Here is an 18080-nt window from a genome sequence, read left to right as displayed (position 1 = left end):
TTTGGACCTTCTCTAATTCCCAATTGGGGCCGTTTCTACCGTTTGTTCGTTTATTTCGGCACTCTCTTGCTCGCAACTCACTTCTTTTCCTTCGAGAGCACGTCTGCACGTTGGCTGGGCCTCGATCTGTAATACTTGTTAATCGGTTCACCATTGCTCCCAATACTGCAGTATCACTTCCGGACATATAGAAGAACTTAAGATGGCCGATACTCCGTCTAGCAACGCCGCCGCTCCGACCAGTATGTGCATCTGCTTGCTCCGCACATCCCTCTCTGCCCAAACACCCGCAGCCCGCCGTTGCGAGCTAACGCAAGCCTCTTTCCTTTGCTCTTAGATAACCCGGAATTCGAGGGGCCTGCCGCGCAGGACGCATCCGCCGAGAATCCGGAGCAAACGCAGCCGGCAGAAGACGGCGCCGAGCAGGTCGACGGTGCGTCTGCATAACTTCAGGGCACCCATTTTTTATGCTGGCCATTGCCCCCTGACTTGTTGCTCAGATGCCCCCTTCCTCGTCAAGATCGTCCTCCCCCACGACACTAAGCCGCTCGAGCTGCCGGTATGTTAACTACACCCTGGAGCTAGCCCGTCCCAAAAGGCGCTTCTGACAACACATGACACAGGTATCTCCGCTCGAGCAAATCCACGAGATCCGCCAGTCCGTCATCGAGCACCCGGTTGCCGTGCAATATTCGTGCTTCCACCTCGAACACAACGGGCAGCGTATCAACGACTTTGTCCAGGTCGCGGATGTCGAGGGTCTCGCTCCCGGCTCCGAGCTGCACGTCGTTGAGGACCCCTACACAGAGAAGGAGGCTAGGATCCATTTCATCCGGATCAGGGAGCTGATCGGCGCCGCCGGGGACCGCACCGACACTGCCCAGGGCATTCTGGCAGGTGCTTCGATCCACGACGATGTCGTCGCCGCCGCCGCCGAGGAGGCCGAGAAGGAGGTCCAGCCCTACGATTTCAATTCGACTCCTGAGCTTTCCGTTCTCCTTCCGAAAGAGACGCCGCCTGCGCCTAAGACTGTTAAGCTCCTCACATTGTCCCCGTGGAACCCGCCACCCGCCCAATGGCGGCAAAAAGGCCATCTACTTTACCTTGCCATTACCACAAATGAGGGCGAGCAGTTCCACGTCACGGGTCATGTCGGGGGTTTCTTCGTCAACAACTCGAACAAGGACAAGTTCAACCCGACGCCCCGAACCGACGCAAAGGGCGCCTCGGCTCACTCGCTGTTCACTTTGCTCGGGAAGATCTCGCCGTCCTTCACCAAGTCATTCGCCGAGTTCCAGCAGTTCACAAGCACCAAGGAACCTCTCTCGACGTTCCAGATCGGCAACACGGTGCCTTCGGCTCCTTGGATCGTGCCTCCAGCGACCTCGCCCCTGTGTGCTCACATCTCGGACCCGACAAGGTCTCAGGAGACCTTCCTGTTGGGCGGTGCCGAGAATACAGACTCGCTGAGGGACTGGAACGAGGAGTTCCAGTCCGCCAAGGAGCTTCCCAAGGACACCATCCAGGATCGCGTTTTCCGGGAACGGCTGCTTGCTAAGCTGTATGCCGACTACAACGATGCTGCCGCTCGCGGCGCGGTGCTGGTTGCCCGCGGCGAGGTTGCGCCGCTGAACCCCACCGAGGGCCGGGATGCCCAGATCTTCGTCTACAACAACGTCTTCTTTTCCTTTGGCGCTGACGGCGTTGGCACCTTCACTAGCGAGGGCGGTGACGAGGCCGCCCGGGTTGCGACAGGAAAGGACGTGCACGGTGTCAAGCTCGTGAACCAGCTCGACATCGACGGCCTGTACACCCCCGGCACGGTCGTTGTTGACTACATGGGCAAGCGCATTGTCGGCCAGAGCATTGTCCCAGGCATCTTCAAGCAGCCCGAGCCTGGTGAGAACCAGATCCACTATGGCGCCGTCGACGGCAAGGACGTCGTCGCCGCCGACGAGAGCTTCGCGCCTTCTTTCGCGAAGCTGGCCCAGGCTCTGCGCGTCAGGAAGCACGCCGTGTGGGATAAGGACAACAAGCGATTCGACCTCGAGGCGAGCGTGGAGATGAAGGGCCTTCTTGGCACCGACGGCCGCAAGTACGTGCTGGATCTGTACCGCATCACGCCACTCGATATCGCCTGGTTAGAGGACAGCAGCCCCGAGGGCGCCGAGTACCCTCACCGGATGACGGTCTTGCGCCCTGAGCTGGTCGAGGCTCTGGGCAAGCAGAAGGCTCGCGAGTTTGTTGCTGCCGAGCTGCAAAAGCGCGCGGCTCTGAAGAAGCAAGATGCCACCGCGCAGGCCAAAGAGGAGAAGCCAGAGGGCGAGGCTGCCGAGAAGGCCGAGGACAAGAAGGAGGAGGGCGAGAAGACGGATGAGGAAAAGAAGGATGAGGAGAAGAAGGAGGAGGAGGAGCAGGCAAAGCCAGAAACTGATCGGATTGACATGTCCAACTTCAAGTTCGCCCTGAACCCCGACGTTTTCAGCGGCCAGAACCCTCAGACGGAGGAGGAGAAGGAACAGATGGCCAAAGACGAGCAAGAGGTTCGCGACGCCTGCGCCTTTCTTCGCGATTCCGTCATCCCCGCCCTCATCCGCGACCTCAACGAGTCCGACATCAGCTTTCCCATGGACGGCCGGTCGCTCACCTCTCTCCTCCACCGCCGCGGCATCAACCTGCGCTATCTCGGCAAGCTCGCATCGCTCAGCGACAGCACTCGCCTGGAGTGCTTCCGTGAAGTCTGCGTGCGCGAGATGATGGCGAGGTCTTTCAAGCACGTCGCGGCCAAGTATCTCAAGACTCTCCCTCTCCCTCTCACCTCTTCTTGCTTCTCTCACCTTCTCAACTGCTTGTTGGGCACTGAGCTTAATCCCAACCCGGTGGCTGACATCGACGAGTCTTACCGCCATCTGTTCGACGAGGCCGACCTCGCTTTCGAGAAGGTTACGCCGGAGAGCCTGAGAGAGCAGATCCAGAAAGAGACGGCTCGCAGGTTCAGGTTCGTGTTGCCGGAGAATTGGTGGAGCCAGATCAGGCATGTGCAACTACTGCGTGAGATCGCTCTGAAGCTGGGTCTTCAAATCCAGCTCAAGAAGTTCCGCTTCACCCAGTCTGCCGAGCCCGAGCCTGCGCCGCAGACCAACGGCCAGGCCCAGGCCGAGCCAGCGCCCAAGAAGAAGAACAAGAAGAAGTCTCACGATGGATCGCCGGCCAGCGCGCAGTCGCCTGTTGTGGCGCCGCACACCTTCAGCCCCGAAGACTTTGTCAACGTAGTACCCATCATCAAGGACTCGTGCCCGCGCAGCGCTCTGGCCGAGGAGGCCCTGGAGGCCGGCCGCCTCTCCATCTACCAGAACCAGAGGAAGCTCGGAGAGGATCTTCTTCTCGAATCACTGTCTCTGCACGAGCAGATCTACGGCCTGGTCCATCCCGAGGTCGCCCAGATGTACCACACACTTTCGCAGCTGTACTTCCAGCTCGACCAGAAGGACGCTGCCGTAGAGTTGGCCAAAAAGGCCGCTATCGTTGCCGAGCGGACAGTCGGCCTCGACTCGGCCGAGACGGTGCTCAACTACCTCAACCTCAGCCTCTTCCTGCACCAGCGCGGCGACAGCAAGTTGGCCCTCGGCTATGCCAAGCACGCGCTTGACATCTGGAAGATCATCTACGGCCCCGACCACCCGGACACCATCACCACCATCAACAACTACGCGGTGATGCTGCAGAGCCTCAAGGCTTATCACGAGTCCCGCCGCTGGTTCGAGGAGTCGCTGCGCGTCTGCGACAAGGTCTTCGGCCGCCAGTCTGTCAACTCGGCCACGCTCCTCTTCCAGCTCGCCCAGGCACTCGCCCTCGACCAGGACTCCAAGGCGGCCGTCGACCGCATGCGCGAGAGCTACACCATCTTCCGTGCCGCCCTTGGCCCGGACGACAAGAACACCAAGGAGGCCGAGCACTGGCTTGAGCAGCTCACCCACAACGCCGTCTCCATCGCCAAGCAGGCCAAGGATCTGCAGGCGCGCCGCGCTCGCGCGGGTTACCGGTTCGCCTCGCGCGGCGTCAGCGTTGGCGCAGGCGCGACTGGTGCAACTGGCGCTGCGGCGACCGAGTTGGCCGGCAAGCCGACACCGCCCCCATCAATGGACAGCCGCACTATTGACGAGCTGGTGCGGTATATCGAGGGAACGGACAAGAAGAAGAAGCCAACCGGCGGTGCCGGCGGCTCTGCCGGTGGCAAGAAGCGGGCTGGCCGGAGCAACCCGAAGAGGAGGGGAGGTGCCGCCGGTGGGAGCGCTTAGGGAGTCTTCAGATGTCCCGGAAGTAGATCTTGATCTATTTCCGCAGGCGGGTCGCGTCAGCCGGTATCCCTAAGGGCTCTTCTCACCTCCGGCCTATCGTTTCCCGAAGAAAGAAAACCATTGACTTGTACTTGTATTTTTTGACTGTGTAACTATAGCTTTGACTGGTGATGTCGGATGTGAAAAAAAAGGGTATGGAGGTCGGTGTGTGTGTATCATGCTATCTGGTCAATTCTGCGTTTTCACTAGAGGTATGGGCTGGAATGGGGGTTGTGGATGAATGGCGAGATGAGAAAGGAGGCCTGGTTAGGGTGGCCAGGTCGTTGTTGCATAGGAAGACGGGGGGAGGGGTTTGATCGATGATGCTTGAATGGAACACATCTTCACTCTGCCGAATCTTTTCTTGTTCTTTGTTGTTCTTTTCTAGTTTCATCACAGACAGTGCCACGGAAAGCACGGTGTTCTGGTGGTCATGAGGTGGTGTTGCTGTGGCTGTCCAGAGATACGGTTCACCCACACCCATTGATTGTGCCCCTTTGGTCAGCATACGTAGGTTCCTACACAGTAAACAAAAAGGCCGCCTCACTCCTAGCCTGCCCATTTTTTTTTTCTCTTACTAAACTTCGACTCATTGCAGTTCTCGTATTTATCTGGATTCAAAATGATGATACTGTACGAACACCGTTTGCATTTAGGAATTGAGGTGGCTGGCAAACTTGTGTTGGATCCCAGCCTGAAGATGACCAACCCGAAACGGACAACAGCATACTCCAATTCGATACACACATACTGTACTGTGTATTTTGGCCACACAGCGTGCCCTTCCGCGGATGTGGTGGGTCTTTGTTCAGTTCGTTCGCCCGTGGCATGCAAAGCTCAATTTTAGCATACAGACCACGTATCTGCGGGGAGTCCGCAATTGATGTACGGATTAGAATGTTGAGGCTGCCTGTGCTCCCTGTCTTTGTTGACTTTGGTTCGGTGGATCCGGCGAGAAGGGAGGTTGGGAAAACAGGGTGGGTGGGTGATGGTTGATGGTGGGTTGGCACGCTGAGGCTGGGTTACCCTACTCTATTCAGAGGCCTGGTGTGCGCGCCCTGTTCGCGTGCTATCAAACGTGGTGTCATATAGTGGCAAAAATAACGGCGTAAACCGATCGGATGGAAATGAGGGAGCAGTATATTGTCCCTATTTATGGTTCGGATACCTCTCGCAACTTCCGGATCGAGTCAAGGCCCTTTGTTAGATGACGAGCTTTCGCAAGTTGAAGAGCACGTGAACTGCCACATTTGCCCCACCAGAATCCGCCAAACAAGCCCCGCTGATTGGCCACCAGCCCCTCTGGTATCTTCTGCGCGTTCAAGGCGCGAAAATCCCAAGTCAATTAAACAATCCGGGACTTGGAACTCTCCAAGTTCTGCACAAACCCATTCTGCAACCGCAGGTAGTTCGTCCTGGCTGTCGACCCGAAATAACAACGCTGTTGTGACTGCGGCATCTTTCGGGTGCTCGCCGTCACTCTCCACCCGACTTTCAGCCGTCAGTGACATTGCGCGCACCAGTCCTGTACATCGTGTCGCATCCAGCGCCAAATCCTCGTAGCGGGCAGCAAACAAAGCAAAGGTTGCCAACCTCGTCGCCGATTAGACACGACCCCAGCCTTGCCGAACTCCTCCTTCACGCTGCTTCACCCGATGACCTAGCGCAACCAAAGATGCCCACGCCTCAAAAACGCGGACAACGCGCTCGCCGAGATCTGCGCAGCGATGCCGTCGCCGAATCGTCGTCCCCATCCCGCCCCTCGAAGCGGCGCAGAAAGGTAAGAACCTTCGTTGCCATGCCCCATACTCGCGCCCCTCGGTCGGGCGCACCCTCGGTTTTCGAGACATAAAACACCCGAAGCTGCGACAGCGTCCTCTTGATCACCCCGCGCTAGCATGTTCGCCGCTGACAATGCTTGCCTTGGATAGAATGATGACGCTGCCGAAGCAACCGAAACCTCCGAGCCGATTGACGAGGGCGATTCGTCGCATCTTGCCGACCAGTCCGCGATTGAAGACGACGACCAACTTGTGACCCGCGTGACCCAACATCTGGCAACCCCCGCGATGCAGGTCCAAGCAAGCAAAGACCACTCCAACAGCATCCACGAATCGAACAAGGAGGGAGTTAAGGCATATGCCAAGATCGCCGCACTGGATTGGACCTACTACATCACGAGGCTCACCGTCAACATCGGCCGCTCGTCCGAGCCCGCCCAAGCACGGGCGGACCAGAACCCGGACGACCCCGACGCGATCCATATCGATCTGGGTCCCAGCAAGCTCGTCTCCCGGCTTCACGCGATCGTCTACTTCAACCGCGATGAGGAAAAGTGGTGGCTGCTCGTCAAGGGTCGTAACTCGCTCAAGGTGGACGGTGCGTTGTGGAAGGCTGGTCAGGCCGGGCCCCTGCGGAGCGGCGAGGTCATCGAGATTGGCGGCGTCGAGATGATGTTCGTCCTCCCCATCGACCTGAGCCCTCTCCAGATCGCTCAGCAGTACCTCGACCGGGCCGGCATCATCAAGCCAGAGCCTTCTGCTTCTGCTGCTCCCGCGCGACCAGCACGGCATCCCCTCCCGTCCGGAGACGGCACCCACTCGAGCTCCCCGAGCAAGTCGTCGCGAGGTCACAGCGCTCAGAAGCCCCTGGCTCCTGCCCCGCCCGACTACAAACGACCGGGCACTCCTCCGTCTGCGCGTGCCCGTTCCGGCGCGACGGCCAAAACGCCGCTTGTCGACCACGGTTCCGGTCCCTTGATGATGAGCAACAGCGATGTGGATCTGAGCTTAGACGAGAATCGGCACATCAAGCCCCAGTTCAGCTATGCTCAGATGATCACGCAAGCAATCATGAACACGCCCGAGCAGAAGCTCAACCTGGCCGGCATCTACCACTACATCCAGTCTCGATACGCCTACTATCGCCATCAGCCCGCCACTGGCTGGCAGGTAAGGTTCTTCCGCTGCGTGACACTCTACAGTGTTGCACAGTGCTAACATCATTGCAGAACTCGATTCGGCACAACCTGTCGCTGAACAAGGCGTTCGAAAAGATTGCCCGGTCGACGGATGAACCAGGGAAGGGCATGAAATGGCAACTGGTCCCCGAAGCCCGCGAAGAGATGCTCCGCACCGCGTGGAGGGGAGGCCGCGGTGGCCATCGTGGCTCGTCCAACCCGTCATCTCCAAGCCAGCTCAGCTATATCACCTCGGGGCCTCGGGACATGGCCTCCAAAGATCCCGCGTCGGCGCGCAAGCGCAAGGTGTCGCCGTCGGGGTCACCCCAGCCCCGCTCGTCGCTACGGGATTCGCACGTAACCCCCGTGCGCCCGATCCGAAAACCATTACCTGACGAGGCCGGCACGGGCACGGACGACAGTCCCCTCCCGCGCGCCCGCAAGGCGAACACCTCGAGCGCCCTGGGGTTGGTGGAGAACGCGCCGGGGTCCCCGACTTTGACGTCGTCGTACCTGCAAGACGATGGTGCGTCGTTCGTCACGCCGGCGCCGCACCGGGTCCATCCCAAGCTGGCGCCGCCGAGCACCGCCCAGCGCCCCAGCCAGCACATGCCGACGAGCTCGCCGGCGCCTTTCTGGAAGTACGCCGATATTGGGAGCACCCCGCTAAAGCCGGTCCACGCACCCTTCGACCTCAGCCCGTCCAAGACGCCCGGCGGTCTTCCAGCTGCGAGCAGCAGTCCCCCGCGGAGCAAGTCACCGGTACCACCGAGCCCCACGAGGCCGAGCAGTCGCGCACCCGTGGACGAGCCGCCCAGCCCCGCGGGGGACGACGACGAGGGTGGGTTCGACTTGACGAAGTATGTCTGCCCCCATTACGCCAGTTCTGATTGATGGAAGAGAGGAAATATATATGCTTGCTAACACAACTGCACCTGACAGGGGCTTCCAAAGTATCGGCAGCTACCATGCCCCGGTAGGACACGGAAAGCAGGTCCAGCCCGCGTCTAACGGCGACTTGTCTGCCGGCGGCAATTCTTAGGGACGTGTTGTCCACTGTCCAGCGCAGTCCGACGAAATCAGGTCTCAGCTGAGCGAAAGCCAACGCCCGTTCTTGGTGATTGCGCTCCGACTCAGTGGGCGCGTCTCTAACCGCTCTCGCTTCCTGACCCTTCTGGTCGGCAGTGTCACCTTTCCTTTCTTTTTTTGGGTCCTTGTTTCGAGTCGGGCAACAGAGAGCAAATGGGGCGCAATACCGGTGTCCTGGTTTCAGCTTGGGGGTTGTGTGTCTTGCACTACCAGAGGTAAAGCTCTACCGGTCTGGTCTTGATGGCGCTGTCAACGTTATTAACGTTATCATTAACCGAAACTATTCTTTTGTCGGGGCGGTGATTTGGGCGCCGGTTGGCTTGGTTGTTGGGGTTTGTGGGGGAGGAGTTTTGAGACGGTTCTTCACCACCTGATGCGTGTACGATGGCTGAATGTTCAAGGAGCAATGAGAATTGCCTGATCTCTTTTGCCACCTCTCTCGCTTCTAGCATTGGTCGGCATGGCTTGGGGCCTGGTACCCCATGTTATTAACGTCATATATGGTAGCTGATACGATGGTATACTTATACTTGATACGAATCTGCCTGGTTGAGCTGCGGTCGGTAGAGAGTGTAATGTTGAGCCCAGAACCATGGTTTATAGCCTCGCTGCATACATCCTTTGAAAGCACCTATATTTACTGCTAGCATCTGCTCGTCGACGCTCTTCCCAGAGGGCTATGTGCCTCGTAGGACCAATGCAAGCCTTCAAATTGAGAAGAACATGAGAGGAACGGTAGAGACTTTTTAAAAAGACAACAAGCCCATAGGCAGCCTACATTAACCAACCAGGACTCCAGGGGCGCCAAAACACCAAAAACTCATCCGTTAATTTCCGGTCAAAACCTTCAGCGCCTCCTTGAAATCCGGTATCTCGTCTGCACTCGCTGCCGGCTTCGACCACCGAACAATACCTTCACGATCAACACCAAACGCCCCGCCGATCTGCCACTTGCTGCCGCCTTGGGCATTTCGGTTCCTGTCCACAACATTTCGAATCAGCCGCGGCTTGCCATATCTCTGGCTAGGGTCTCAAAGAAAAGGGACAGACGCAGGATGTCCTAGATAGCAAAAAGAGAACAGGAGACGAGGGCTGTTGGAGGAGGGTCTCTTCGAATCACCACACACAAAAAAGAACTTACCATATCCCTTCCTCAGTTCCCAGCTTCCACGTACGCCACAGCGCCATGGGGTTCATGGCGTACCATGTCGAGCTCAGGCCGAGGCCCCAGGCGTGGTAGAGCTCGCGCTGCGGGTCGGGGAGCACCTGGACATCCCATTCGCCCCCTACTTGCACGACCCTGTGGAAAAAAGAGAGTGGTTAATTACCCTCTCTGTTAGCCTCCGCCCTTTTTTTTTTCACTTTGTTTTTCCTCTTTCCTAGTTCCGGCGTCCCCGTTCTCCCCTCAACGGAAGAGCGATTATGTCCCAAGTCGCACGGGGATCATCTCTTACCACTCGTCCGTATCCTTTTGGTCCGACTGTGAAACGGCGACGCAGTGGACCTCCGGGTGATGGTTCGACAAGTTGGTGAGCAACTTGAACGTCTTCTCCGCGACTGAAGCGAAACCTCCCGGGTTTTGCAACCCCCCGGAACCGATTAGCAAACACCGACCCGAGAGCAAAAAAAAAAAAAGGTTCAAGCCCGAATGAGGTAGAAGGATGGTGCTAAAGGGGGGTACTCACAAGGGCAGCCGCAGTGCCGCAAGAAGACGACGAGCAGAGGCTTGTCGTGCGGGAAGTCGATGTCCTTGCCCAGAGACGGGGCGCGGTCCCCAACCTTGGGGACTGGCACGACTTCTTCGGCGTTGGCGTCTTGTTGTTGTTGTGACATGCTGCGTCGCTGTGCGTTAGAGAGGGAATGAATATTTGATCACTTTCTAGATGTATAATCCTGCGGTCAAGAATGCCAGTCTATCAACTGAGCTAAAAAAAAATCCCTGACTGAGAGTGAGATTGGCTATGGAACTGATAGCGTTATGAAGTGAGTGAAAACGGTCGGCTAAGGAGAGAAGGTCAGGTGCGAGTGTTTGAGTGGCGCGATATCGTCATACATGATGAGCCTTCTTCAATGTTGAAACTGCCACAGCAATGCTTTGTGCTTTAAGCTTGTTCCCGCATCTTTCCGGGCTCGACCGTGCGCGCCGGGGTGGGGCAGGTCGGGGGCGGGGGGTATAAGTGAGCAGAAGTTGCTTCTTTCTTTAGAGATCTATGCTTACAGTGCCCACAGAGGGATTAATTTTCTCTCGGGGTTTCCATGTTGATTCGAAAAACCGAAATATGGACAAGGAGCCTGTTGGGCTTGTTTGAATGAGCAGATGAAATTTTATATGCACACAAATGATCATTGCCGCGGAGGGCCTCTCAGCTAGAACCGGCAGTAATATTCTACAAGGTGATTCCTTCCAATTCTAACGAACTACTGCAGAGCTCATAACCAAACCTCGTTCACGGAGACTACCTATATACACACCATCCATTCCAAATCCATGGTGGAGGGGCATTCCACCAAGAGAAAAAATACGAATCGCTCTTGAAGAAACAGGGTATCTACCTCTCCTCGTATGTTTAAAGTGCGTTCCTCACTCTTTTCGTGCCCACCGAAATCAAGAGGAACGCCCGCCGACGAAAGTACTCCCCTATTCAACAGTTGAATAAGCATTTTAAAAAAGAAAAAGAGAGAGAAGAAAAAGGCCATCGCCCGCACACCTATGTGACAGCCACATACTCGATCAGCACGTCCCACTCGGCATGTAACCCGCCCAGCTTCCGGAACAGCATCACCCAGCTGGTGCCGTCCTCTTTGTCCGGCCCGATGATGGACTGGTGCACGCGGTACCGCTCCGGCACGTCGTACGGCGCGTCCCCGCTGCGCTTCCCCGTCTTGGGGCTCAGCTGGCCCACGCTCATCGGCAACCCGCCGCCCAGGTACTGTTGTTGTTGGTGGTGGTGGTGGTGGCGGCGATGGTGGTGCTGTTGCTGGTACTGCTGGAACTGGGAGAGGAGACCACCATAGCCGGCGGCCGGCACTGTCGTTCTCCGCATCCCCGTCGAATGGGGCGGCGTCGATCCGCCGGATGCTACGGACGGCGAGCCGCGCGATCGAGATGTGTGTCGCGACTGAGAGGCGGATGGGCCAGTATAGGCGGTCGACGCCGGTGGTAGGGCCGAGTCGTCGAGAGAAGAGGCAGTAGAAGGCGGGACGCTGAAGGTGGGGGCCGTTGATACCTCGATTGGATCGAGGAAGAGCGGCGGATCGATCGGCATGTGCCCTGCCATGTCGCTCATGCTTCCCATCTCCGCGCTGCCCGCGACCGAGGAGGAACATGACGATGTGACTGCCGGCTGGGCCGCCTCAAAGCTGTCGAAGAGTGCCCAGCTGCTCATGTCATTCGATGCAGCGCCCTGGCCGGTCGTGAACGCCGCATTGGGCATGTCGGCGACGGGTGGCTCGTGCCCCAAGACGGACAAGCTGGGGAACAGCCCTTGCAGCTCAGGCGGCGAGGGCTGCCGAGAGTGAGGCTGGCTATCTGCACGCAAGTGCTTCTCCTCGAGCCGCATGGTCCGCTCGGCAATGGCAGCCATGACGTTGGCCCGCCACAAGTTCTCACGCCGCATGGGATGCCGCCGCAGGAGGCCGAGCGCCGCGCGCCGTATGAGAGGATGCCTGCATTTGGCAGCCACGAAGTAGAGCGGGGCGATGATATACATTTCGAAGGTGAATAAGGTCGCGAGGCGGTTCGTTTCGGCTGCAGGTGGCTCAGGGATAGCTGGCTGGCCCAACCCCGGCGTATTGCCCCGGGAGCACGGGACGGGTGCTGAGAGAGCTAATGACTTCGGTTGCGAGAGGGATGATGGCAGAGAAGGTGTCGACGTAGTCATCAAAGACTGTTTCGTGCTGGCTGAGCGCCGTCGAGATCCAGATGAATGTCGTATGGACATGAATTTGGATTAGCGAAATGGAGCCCACCGGGCTACCGCGTGCCTTCGTCGAGCGATAGAGGGAAAAGGCGACATTGAATTTGCCAGCTTCCTCAGCAGAGGGTCCTGCTCCTGCTCAAAGGCTCGCATCTGTTCCGGAGGAACGTCATGCAGCTTGGCCACGCGGGTCCTCTTGGCCAACCGCAGACACTCGTCCATGAAGTCATAGAGCGCATATCGGACCTCGTCGACCGTCTCGAACATCATGGGTACCTCGGTCAGCGTCTTGAGCGGCGCCGGGACCTCCACGGGCTCGCCGCCGAACATGAGCGAGGTCAGGCTGAGCCTGGTGTACATGGGCACCAGGTGTTGCTTGATGAGGTCGATCTCCGGACTATCCGAGGGCCCCTTGCGGCCTAGCTGGCTCAGTATCTGGCGGCCCTGCTCGAGGTGGAGAAGGGATTCCCTGTCCTTGCTCTGCATGAGCTCGATGCATACAAAGAGAACGCATGTGAGCAGGGGAACCAGCGGCCGGGCGTTGATGGTGCGCATCTGGTCCAGCAGACAGGCAATGGCGCGGTTGTACTGATTCAGGGCGAACGAGTTCCGGTCCTCGGTATTGCGATAGGGTGTCATGGTGGCCTGCACCATCCCTTCGTGGAGCCTACTGACGGCGAACACGGCATGCCGGACAGCAGGCTCGGACTGGCATATCTGGGGTACCAAGACCCTCCAGAAGGGGCCGTCGAGGCTCCCCGATAGGCACGGGGCCGTGATATGCTGGAAGAAGTGGAAGGCCCGTCTGTCGTCCGAGGATGCCCAGTCGTGAAACAAGGCCAGGGGTGCTTGAGGCTCGCCAACGATGCCGGTTCCTGGCCCGCCAGACCGGCGCCGCCTTTGGGCCATGGTTTTGGCGTCCAAGTAGCCGTCACACCGGCGGCCTGTCTTGGTACACCGCATGCAAAAGGGCTTCGCTTCGTCACACTTGACTTTGCGGATCCTGTACCGCGCCGAAGGGTTGCCGGGTCAGCAACCGCTTCCACAGCTTGACACCTGCCCTCCCGCACCCACGGGGGGACCTATCTTCCATCTTCCGGGGGTTAGAGATGGGGAAGCCATCACGAGAAACAACCGGAGACTTACTTGCATGTGACGCACCCCGTGCGGACCTTCTTTGAGCCCTTCCTCCCGGATGACGGCTGCGGGAGCCGGGTACTCGATGCGGGCGAGTCCGAGCCCGGCCCCATGTTGGAGGACGGCATAGTCGATCTTGATCGGTCTTTCTCCAATCTTTGTCCAGTCTTGACCAGTCTGGCTCGGTTGTGGCCGGACCTCCTCGGTTGTTCTTACTCCCCTTGGCTCCGGACCCTGCGGTCCCTGTTGTACCTTTGGCTGTCTTGATCTTTTTTTTTTGGCCCTTTTCTTGTGTTTCTGGGCGCTTGACTGCGTTTAACCTGGACGCAAGCACAGTTCGTCACCCCGCGAGCATGGTCGGGAAATAAGGAATGGCGCAAGTGTCATTGCGTCGTAGACTGGAGATAGGCGAGGATCAAGAATCTGACGACACCGCCGTGCTCCACAGGTCCCCGAAACATTGAAACTGGGGGCTTGGGAATTGCAGGCCGAGCATCCTATGCGTTAACACCTACAGGAGTGCCAAGCAGGCGACGATTTTAGATTCCTGGTACCTGATGGACTGAGGAGACAAAGAACGCGAATGCGCCGCAGTGGCGCATGCAACACTCCTGTATACATACAAGCAATCCGTGTTGTACGCACATCCATGCACTGCTTGCTGAGGTAGTATAGGATCGAGCTCGCCTGCTACCCATTTCTCCCTCGCGGCAACACAAGACGACAAAGGGCGGAGCGGGCGGGAGGGAAAGGGGGTTAGCCATGAGGGAAGCTTATCGCTGGGATATGGTTGCAGGTTCACTAATCGTGAATATTGCCGTGGCCCATAGCCATCACTTCCAGACTCCCTTGAAGAACCTTGCAGCTGGAGTCGCACGTCCCCCCGGGCTTAAGCTTCCTTGCAGCTTGAGGTTTGGCGCTTACCAACCAATACGGAGAGACGCAGACCGGGATGCCCAGAGCCGGGACCGCCTGAGAGTAAACCGTACTTCCAGCATGGAAGCCCTGCTTCCCGAACGAGAGTTTGGCGGGACCGGGATGCCCTACAGCGTGCATATCTCCTTGCAGTTGAGGTAGGTAGTTAGTAGAGGACTCGAGTCAATGGAACTTGACCGCTCCAAAGACGGGTGGAGTGGAATCCGTGATGCGGTACTGTAGGGTGAAATGAGCGGCTTGGTTGCGGTTGAGGGCATGACTGGTCATGGCTTCATATTCCCCCAGATCAATGTCCTGGATAAAGATTTTGCCCCAAGCCCCATTGAACACAAAATACTAGTAGTGGAAAGCGGCCAAGTGAGCGATTTAAAGGCTAGTACGCTTCATCCGTAGTGCACTTGCCGTACTGGGACGTTCTTGCCTGAGGAAAATGAGTATTGAGAACTTGTGCTCTACTACCTCAGGTCAGGTTAGTAAGGTGCCTTACACTAGATCGGTCGGGTATCTTGGGCATCTTTGCTCGTAGCTACCCGCAGCAGCTGCTTAACACTCTAGAGCCCGGTCGGGTGGATCGGTTCTGACAACTGGACTTCACAGAATGGTAAAGCGTGTCAACCTAAGCAGTGGGGCATTAGGCAGCCTGAAGTGCTGAGAGGAGTGTAGTCCATAATTACAGCGGATACACCAATTGAGCTCTAGGTACCGAGCCCTGCTACCTTCTTATCCCAAGTACCTACCTAAAGTTAAAGCACTTTAAAAACGGTCCTTACGGATTCAGTTCGAAGTATCCCTAACAGAAGATCCACCTTCACTCGTTGTATGCTGCAGCCATTCAAAGGAGGCACGCAATGGTCCGACGCACCGTCTTGCCTACATTGTTAAGCTTCTCCCCCTTTCCGCAAACCCAGAAGCTTATCTTGGGGACACTGCGGTGTTGAATATTGATGCCTGTTGTGGAACCCGCCTCAGGCTACGCCACCGAGAACACAACCGCGCCCATGCTTCGGGCCCGAGAAGCCGGCCCGCCCGTAGCCCGGGCCCGAGTCCTAGTTGCGTTTACCGCAAGAACGTCCAACACAACCTCAACCACGCCCCACTGCGACTCCAACTTGTTTAAAACAGGTAGTGTAGTGGTGGTCTGCGAACGCCTGGGAGTCATCTCTCGCTCAGGAAACCCAGAATGATTCTGATGGTCCGTCTCGCCCAATCGACAACACCGCTCACTCCGTTGTCTCCAATCACCCCTTGCCAGCCCTAATTGGTCTTGTGGTGTGCGTTTTCACAGTCTGAACTTCGCGCCACATTTTGCCAAGGCAGATATTTTCTCGAAGCATGGTCCCCTTCGGCCAAAGTTGGTTGGTAGAATAAACTCCTGAAACCAGAGAGAACTATGTCAAATACTTTGTTGCCTGCTGAGATGCGCCTCCCGGAGTAGTTAAAGTATACCAGTTCTCTTCAAATTGACAAGCTACAAGGAAATGTACAGTACGTACATCAAAGCCAGACTTCTCTGGAAGGGCATGCGACATCGTGTTGAAGATGATCAATAAACACACAAACGATCCTTCAGGCACCGTGCGTGTCCTCAAGCCACACAGCTCGTGAATAGGCATGACTGAACCATGCACCAAGTGCGGCTGTGCTACGCAAAGCCTACCCCCCGGTCGGACCACGTCCACGGCATTCGGCTGTGTGGTTCCTGGAATTGGGTCGACAAGTGGGATAACTTGACAAGAAATATACACGCAGTATACACATATATGGTGCAAGGGACACTTGTCCCAACGGCCATCACTCAGAGCCGCAGAATCGTCTCTTTCACTGCCTCTTATCCCAGACCAATATGGATCCATATAGATGTCGATATCTAAGGTATCCCCCTTTCAAGAAAGGCAGCTGGTGACGTCGCTCTTTAACGATACACAATCTGTTGGGCTTTTCGAGGCTCTCCCTGCCTATTCGGCCATCCTTGAGGCTGACATGCCAACCATCTTTCCCGAAAGAAAGAGGAGAAAAGAGAACAAAAATGGAAAAGGGGAAAAAAGACATCTGTCGCTTTAAGAGGGCCAAACAAGAATAGGCAGATTACCTGCAAGTGTTCTCCTATCCACTCGGGGCAGCGTGACACAATCAGTGCAAAAGCAATCTCTCAAAACTAAGAAGAGTAAGAGCTTTTTGCCTGTGTGCAATAGCTCTCCCTCCGGCCGGCGTCTTCGGTTGAATTTGATTAGGTGATCTATTGGCCGTTGTAATCCAGGATGCCACGCTCAAAGCCTTGCCAAAGTATAATAAGCATTGCATTGTCGATGATGGTGTGCAGGGCGGTTGATAATGCGGTCGGTGGCGAAGGGCGAAGATAGTACAGTGGGGTCAGAAAAGTGTTTGCCCACCCACTTTTTCCACCCTCCATCTTCAAAGACATACAGAACACGCAAAACAGGGCCAAACTGCCACCAAATTGATATTAAAACTACGGCTATTTCAGTACTTGATTAGGCTACCTTGTGATTAAACCAAAAGATCCATCCTTTTCCCCATACCCATAGTCAAATTGACCAGGCATTCAACAGGTATTTGGCTCCAGACTTCCTGCAGTACTGTAGCCATCTGAGCCACCGTCTTAATCCGATGCCGCCTTTCAGAGATTCTTATCTTTATCTAGTGCCAGATATTTTTAATTAGACTGAGGTCTGGGCTCTGTGGTGGCCACTGGAGTAGCCGAACCTCGGTAGCCCTCTTTAACAGTTGAACAAACCCCCCGTGGTGATATGTTGCCCCATCCTCTTGCAATTGTACCCTAAAGCCATACATTGACCTCATCTTGTTGTAGAAAGGAAGGAAGTATAGTATAAAGATCTGGTTGGTATATTTGAGTCGGTTCAACCGGGTACCCTAGGGCAGGATGATAAGAGGTCCCTTATACGGCCCACAAAAACAGCCCCAAACGCCAACTTTGGTTCGGCCACTCTTGAAGGTAGGGAGCAGACAATTAGGGTGGTATTGTAATGTGCTAGCCTTATGGCAACTGTAGATAAGTGTATAATATTCTATTCGACTACCTTAGAGAGGAAAAAGAGAAAGAATACAAGAGTTATACGGAGGGGCGCCTTTTGAGTGTGTGCGTTGTGACCCAGGTAGGGCCCGGTTAGGCTCCAGGTCGGGCCCTAACTGGGCCTTGGCCGCGTGTCTACCGGACGAGTTACGAACGAGCAACGAACGCTCTGCGGACCTATGGGGCGTAGGTAAGTAGGGCAAGGTAGGTCTATTCTATGCCCGGGTAAAGCCTAGGTATTGTCTAGCCTGGGTGTAGCCTAGGCCTATAATATACCCCCCCTCTTTTTTTTTTTTGCGGTTGCTAGGCTAACCTGCCTTATATTGTGCCTTATATATCGGTCTTATAAGTGGGTTCTATACCTTCCTTTCTTTGTTACTATAATAATATAACCTATATATATAATAGTGTATTATATGTAAATAGGTAGCTGTTTGAGTTTAGATAAAACCTATACCTCTTTCCCTTTATTATTAAAATAATACAACCTACGCGTGTAGTAGTAAGTTATATACGTAATAAGTAGTCTGCCTAGGCCTAGTATGCTCCCCTATTACTCTCTTCTTATACTTAGAAATACTCCCTCCTTTTCCCTCCTCCTCTTAATTTTTTCTTACCTATAATTAACTCTCTTCCTCTATACCCTTTAACCG

The 18080-nt window shown here is 56.1% G+C and overlaps 3 protein-coding genes across 3 annotated transcripts; 2 read left to right on the top strand and 1 right to left on the bottom strand.

Annotated features, from left to right (window-relative positions):
* Positions 1–86: 86 nt before the first annotated feature.
* Positions 87–4408, top strand: MYCTH_2304479 (uncharacterized protein). The gene is made up of 4 exons (XM_003663016.1): positions 87–242; positions 338–433; positions 501–559; positions 624–4408. Exons 1-4 carry the CDS (start codon positions 203–205, stop codon positions 4296–4298), a joined length of 3870 nt encoding a protein of 1289 aa, XP_003663064.1. The 5' UTR covers positions 87–202; the 3' UTR covers positions 4299–4408.
* Positions 4409–6153: 1745 nt separating this feature from the next.
* Positions 6154–8465, top strand: MYCTH_2304475 (uncharacterized protein). Its single transcript, XM_003663015.1, has 3 exons — positions 6154–7288; positions 7348–8156; positions 8239–8465. Exons 1-3 carry the CDS (start codon positions 6407–6409, stop codon positions 8336–8338), a joined length of 1791 nt encoding a protein of 596 aa, XP_003663063.1. The 5' UTR covers positions 6154–6406; the 3' UTR covers positions 8339–8465.
* A 535-nt stretch (positions 8466–9000) lies between these two features.
* MYCTH_2139072 (uncharacterized protein) lies at positions 9001–13211 on the bottom strand (the record flags this gene model as incomplete). Its single annotated transcript, XM_003663014.1, has 7 exons — positions 9001–9363; positions 9527–9685; positions 10071–10199; positions 11113–11729; positions 11829–12154; positions 12198–12358; positions 12400–13211. The coding sequence occupies 7 exons, from the start codon at positions 13209–13211 to the stop codon at positions 9213–9215; spliced, it is 2355 nt and encodes a 784-aa protein (XP_003663062.1). The 3' UTR covers positions 9001–9212.
* Between the last annotated feature and the right edge of the window lie 4869 nt (positions 13212–18080).

Source organism: Thermothelomyces thermophilus, chromosome 3, assembly GCF_000226095.1.
Source record: "Thermothelomyces thermophilus ATCC 42464 chromosome 3, complete sequence".
Classification (NCBI taxonomy): domain Eukaryota; kingdom Fungi; phylum Ascomycota; class Sordariomycetes; order Sordariales; family Chaetomiaceae; genus Thermothelomyces; species Thermothelomyces thermophilus.
Note: the sequence above shows the minus strand (reverse complement) of the source record. Positions and strands in the feature narration are given on the sequence as shown.

Coding starts and splice junctions, on each gene's coding strand:
- MYCTH_2304479 (XM_003663016.1), top strand. CDS start 203: ATGGCCGATACTCCGTCTAGCAACGCCGCCGCTCCGACCA. Junction 434..500: donor CGGCGCCGAGCAGGTCGACG/GTGCGTCTGCAT, acceptor CTTGTTGCTCAG/ATGCCCCCTTCCTCGTCAAG. Junction 560..623: donor CTAAGCCGCTCGAGCTGCCG/GTATGTTAACTA, acceptor CACATGACACAG/GTATCTCCGCTCGAGCAAAT.
- MYCTH_2304475 (XM_003663015.1), top strand. CDS start 6,407: ATGCAGGTCCAAGCAAGCAAAGACCACTCCAACAGCATCCACGAATCG. Junction 7,289..7,347: donor AGCCCGCCACTGGCTGGCAG/GTAAGGTTCTTC, acceptor ACATCATTGCAG/AACTCGATTCGGCACAACCT. Junction 8,157..8,238: donor GGTGGGTTCGACTTGACGAA/GTATGTCTGCCC, acceptor TGCACCTGACAG/GGGCTTCCAAAGTATCGGCA.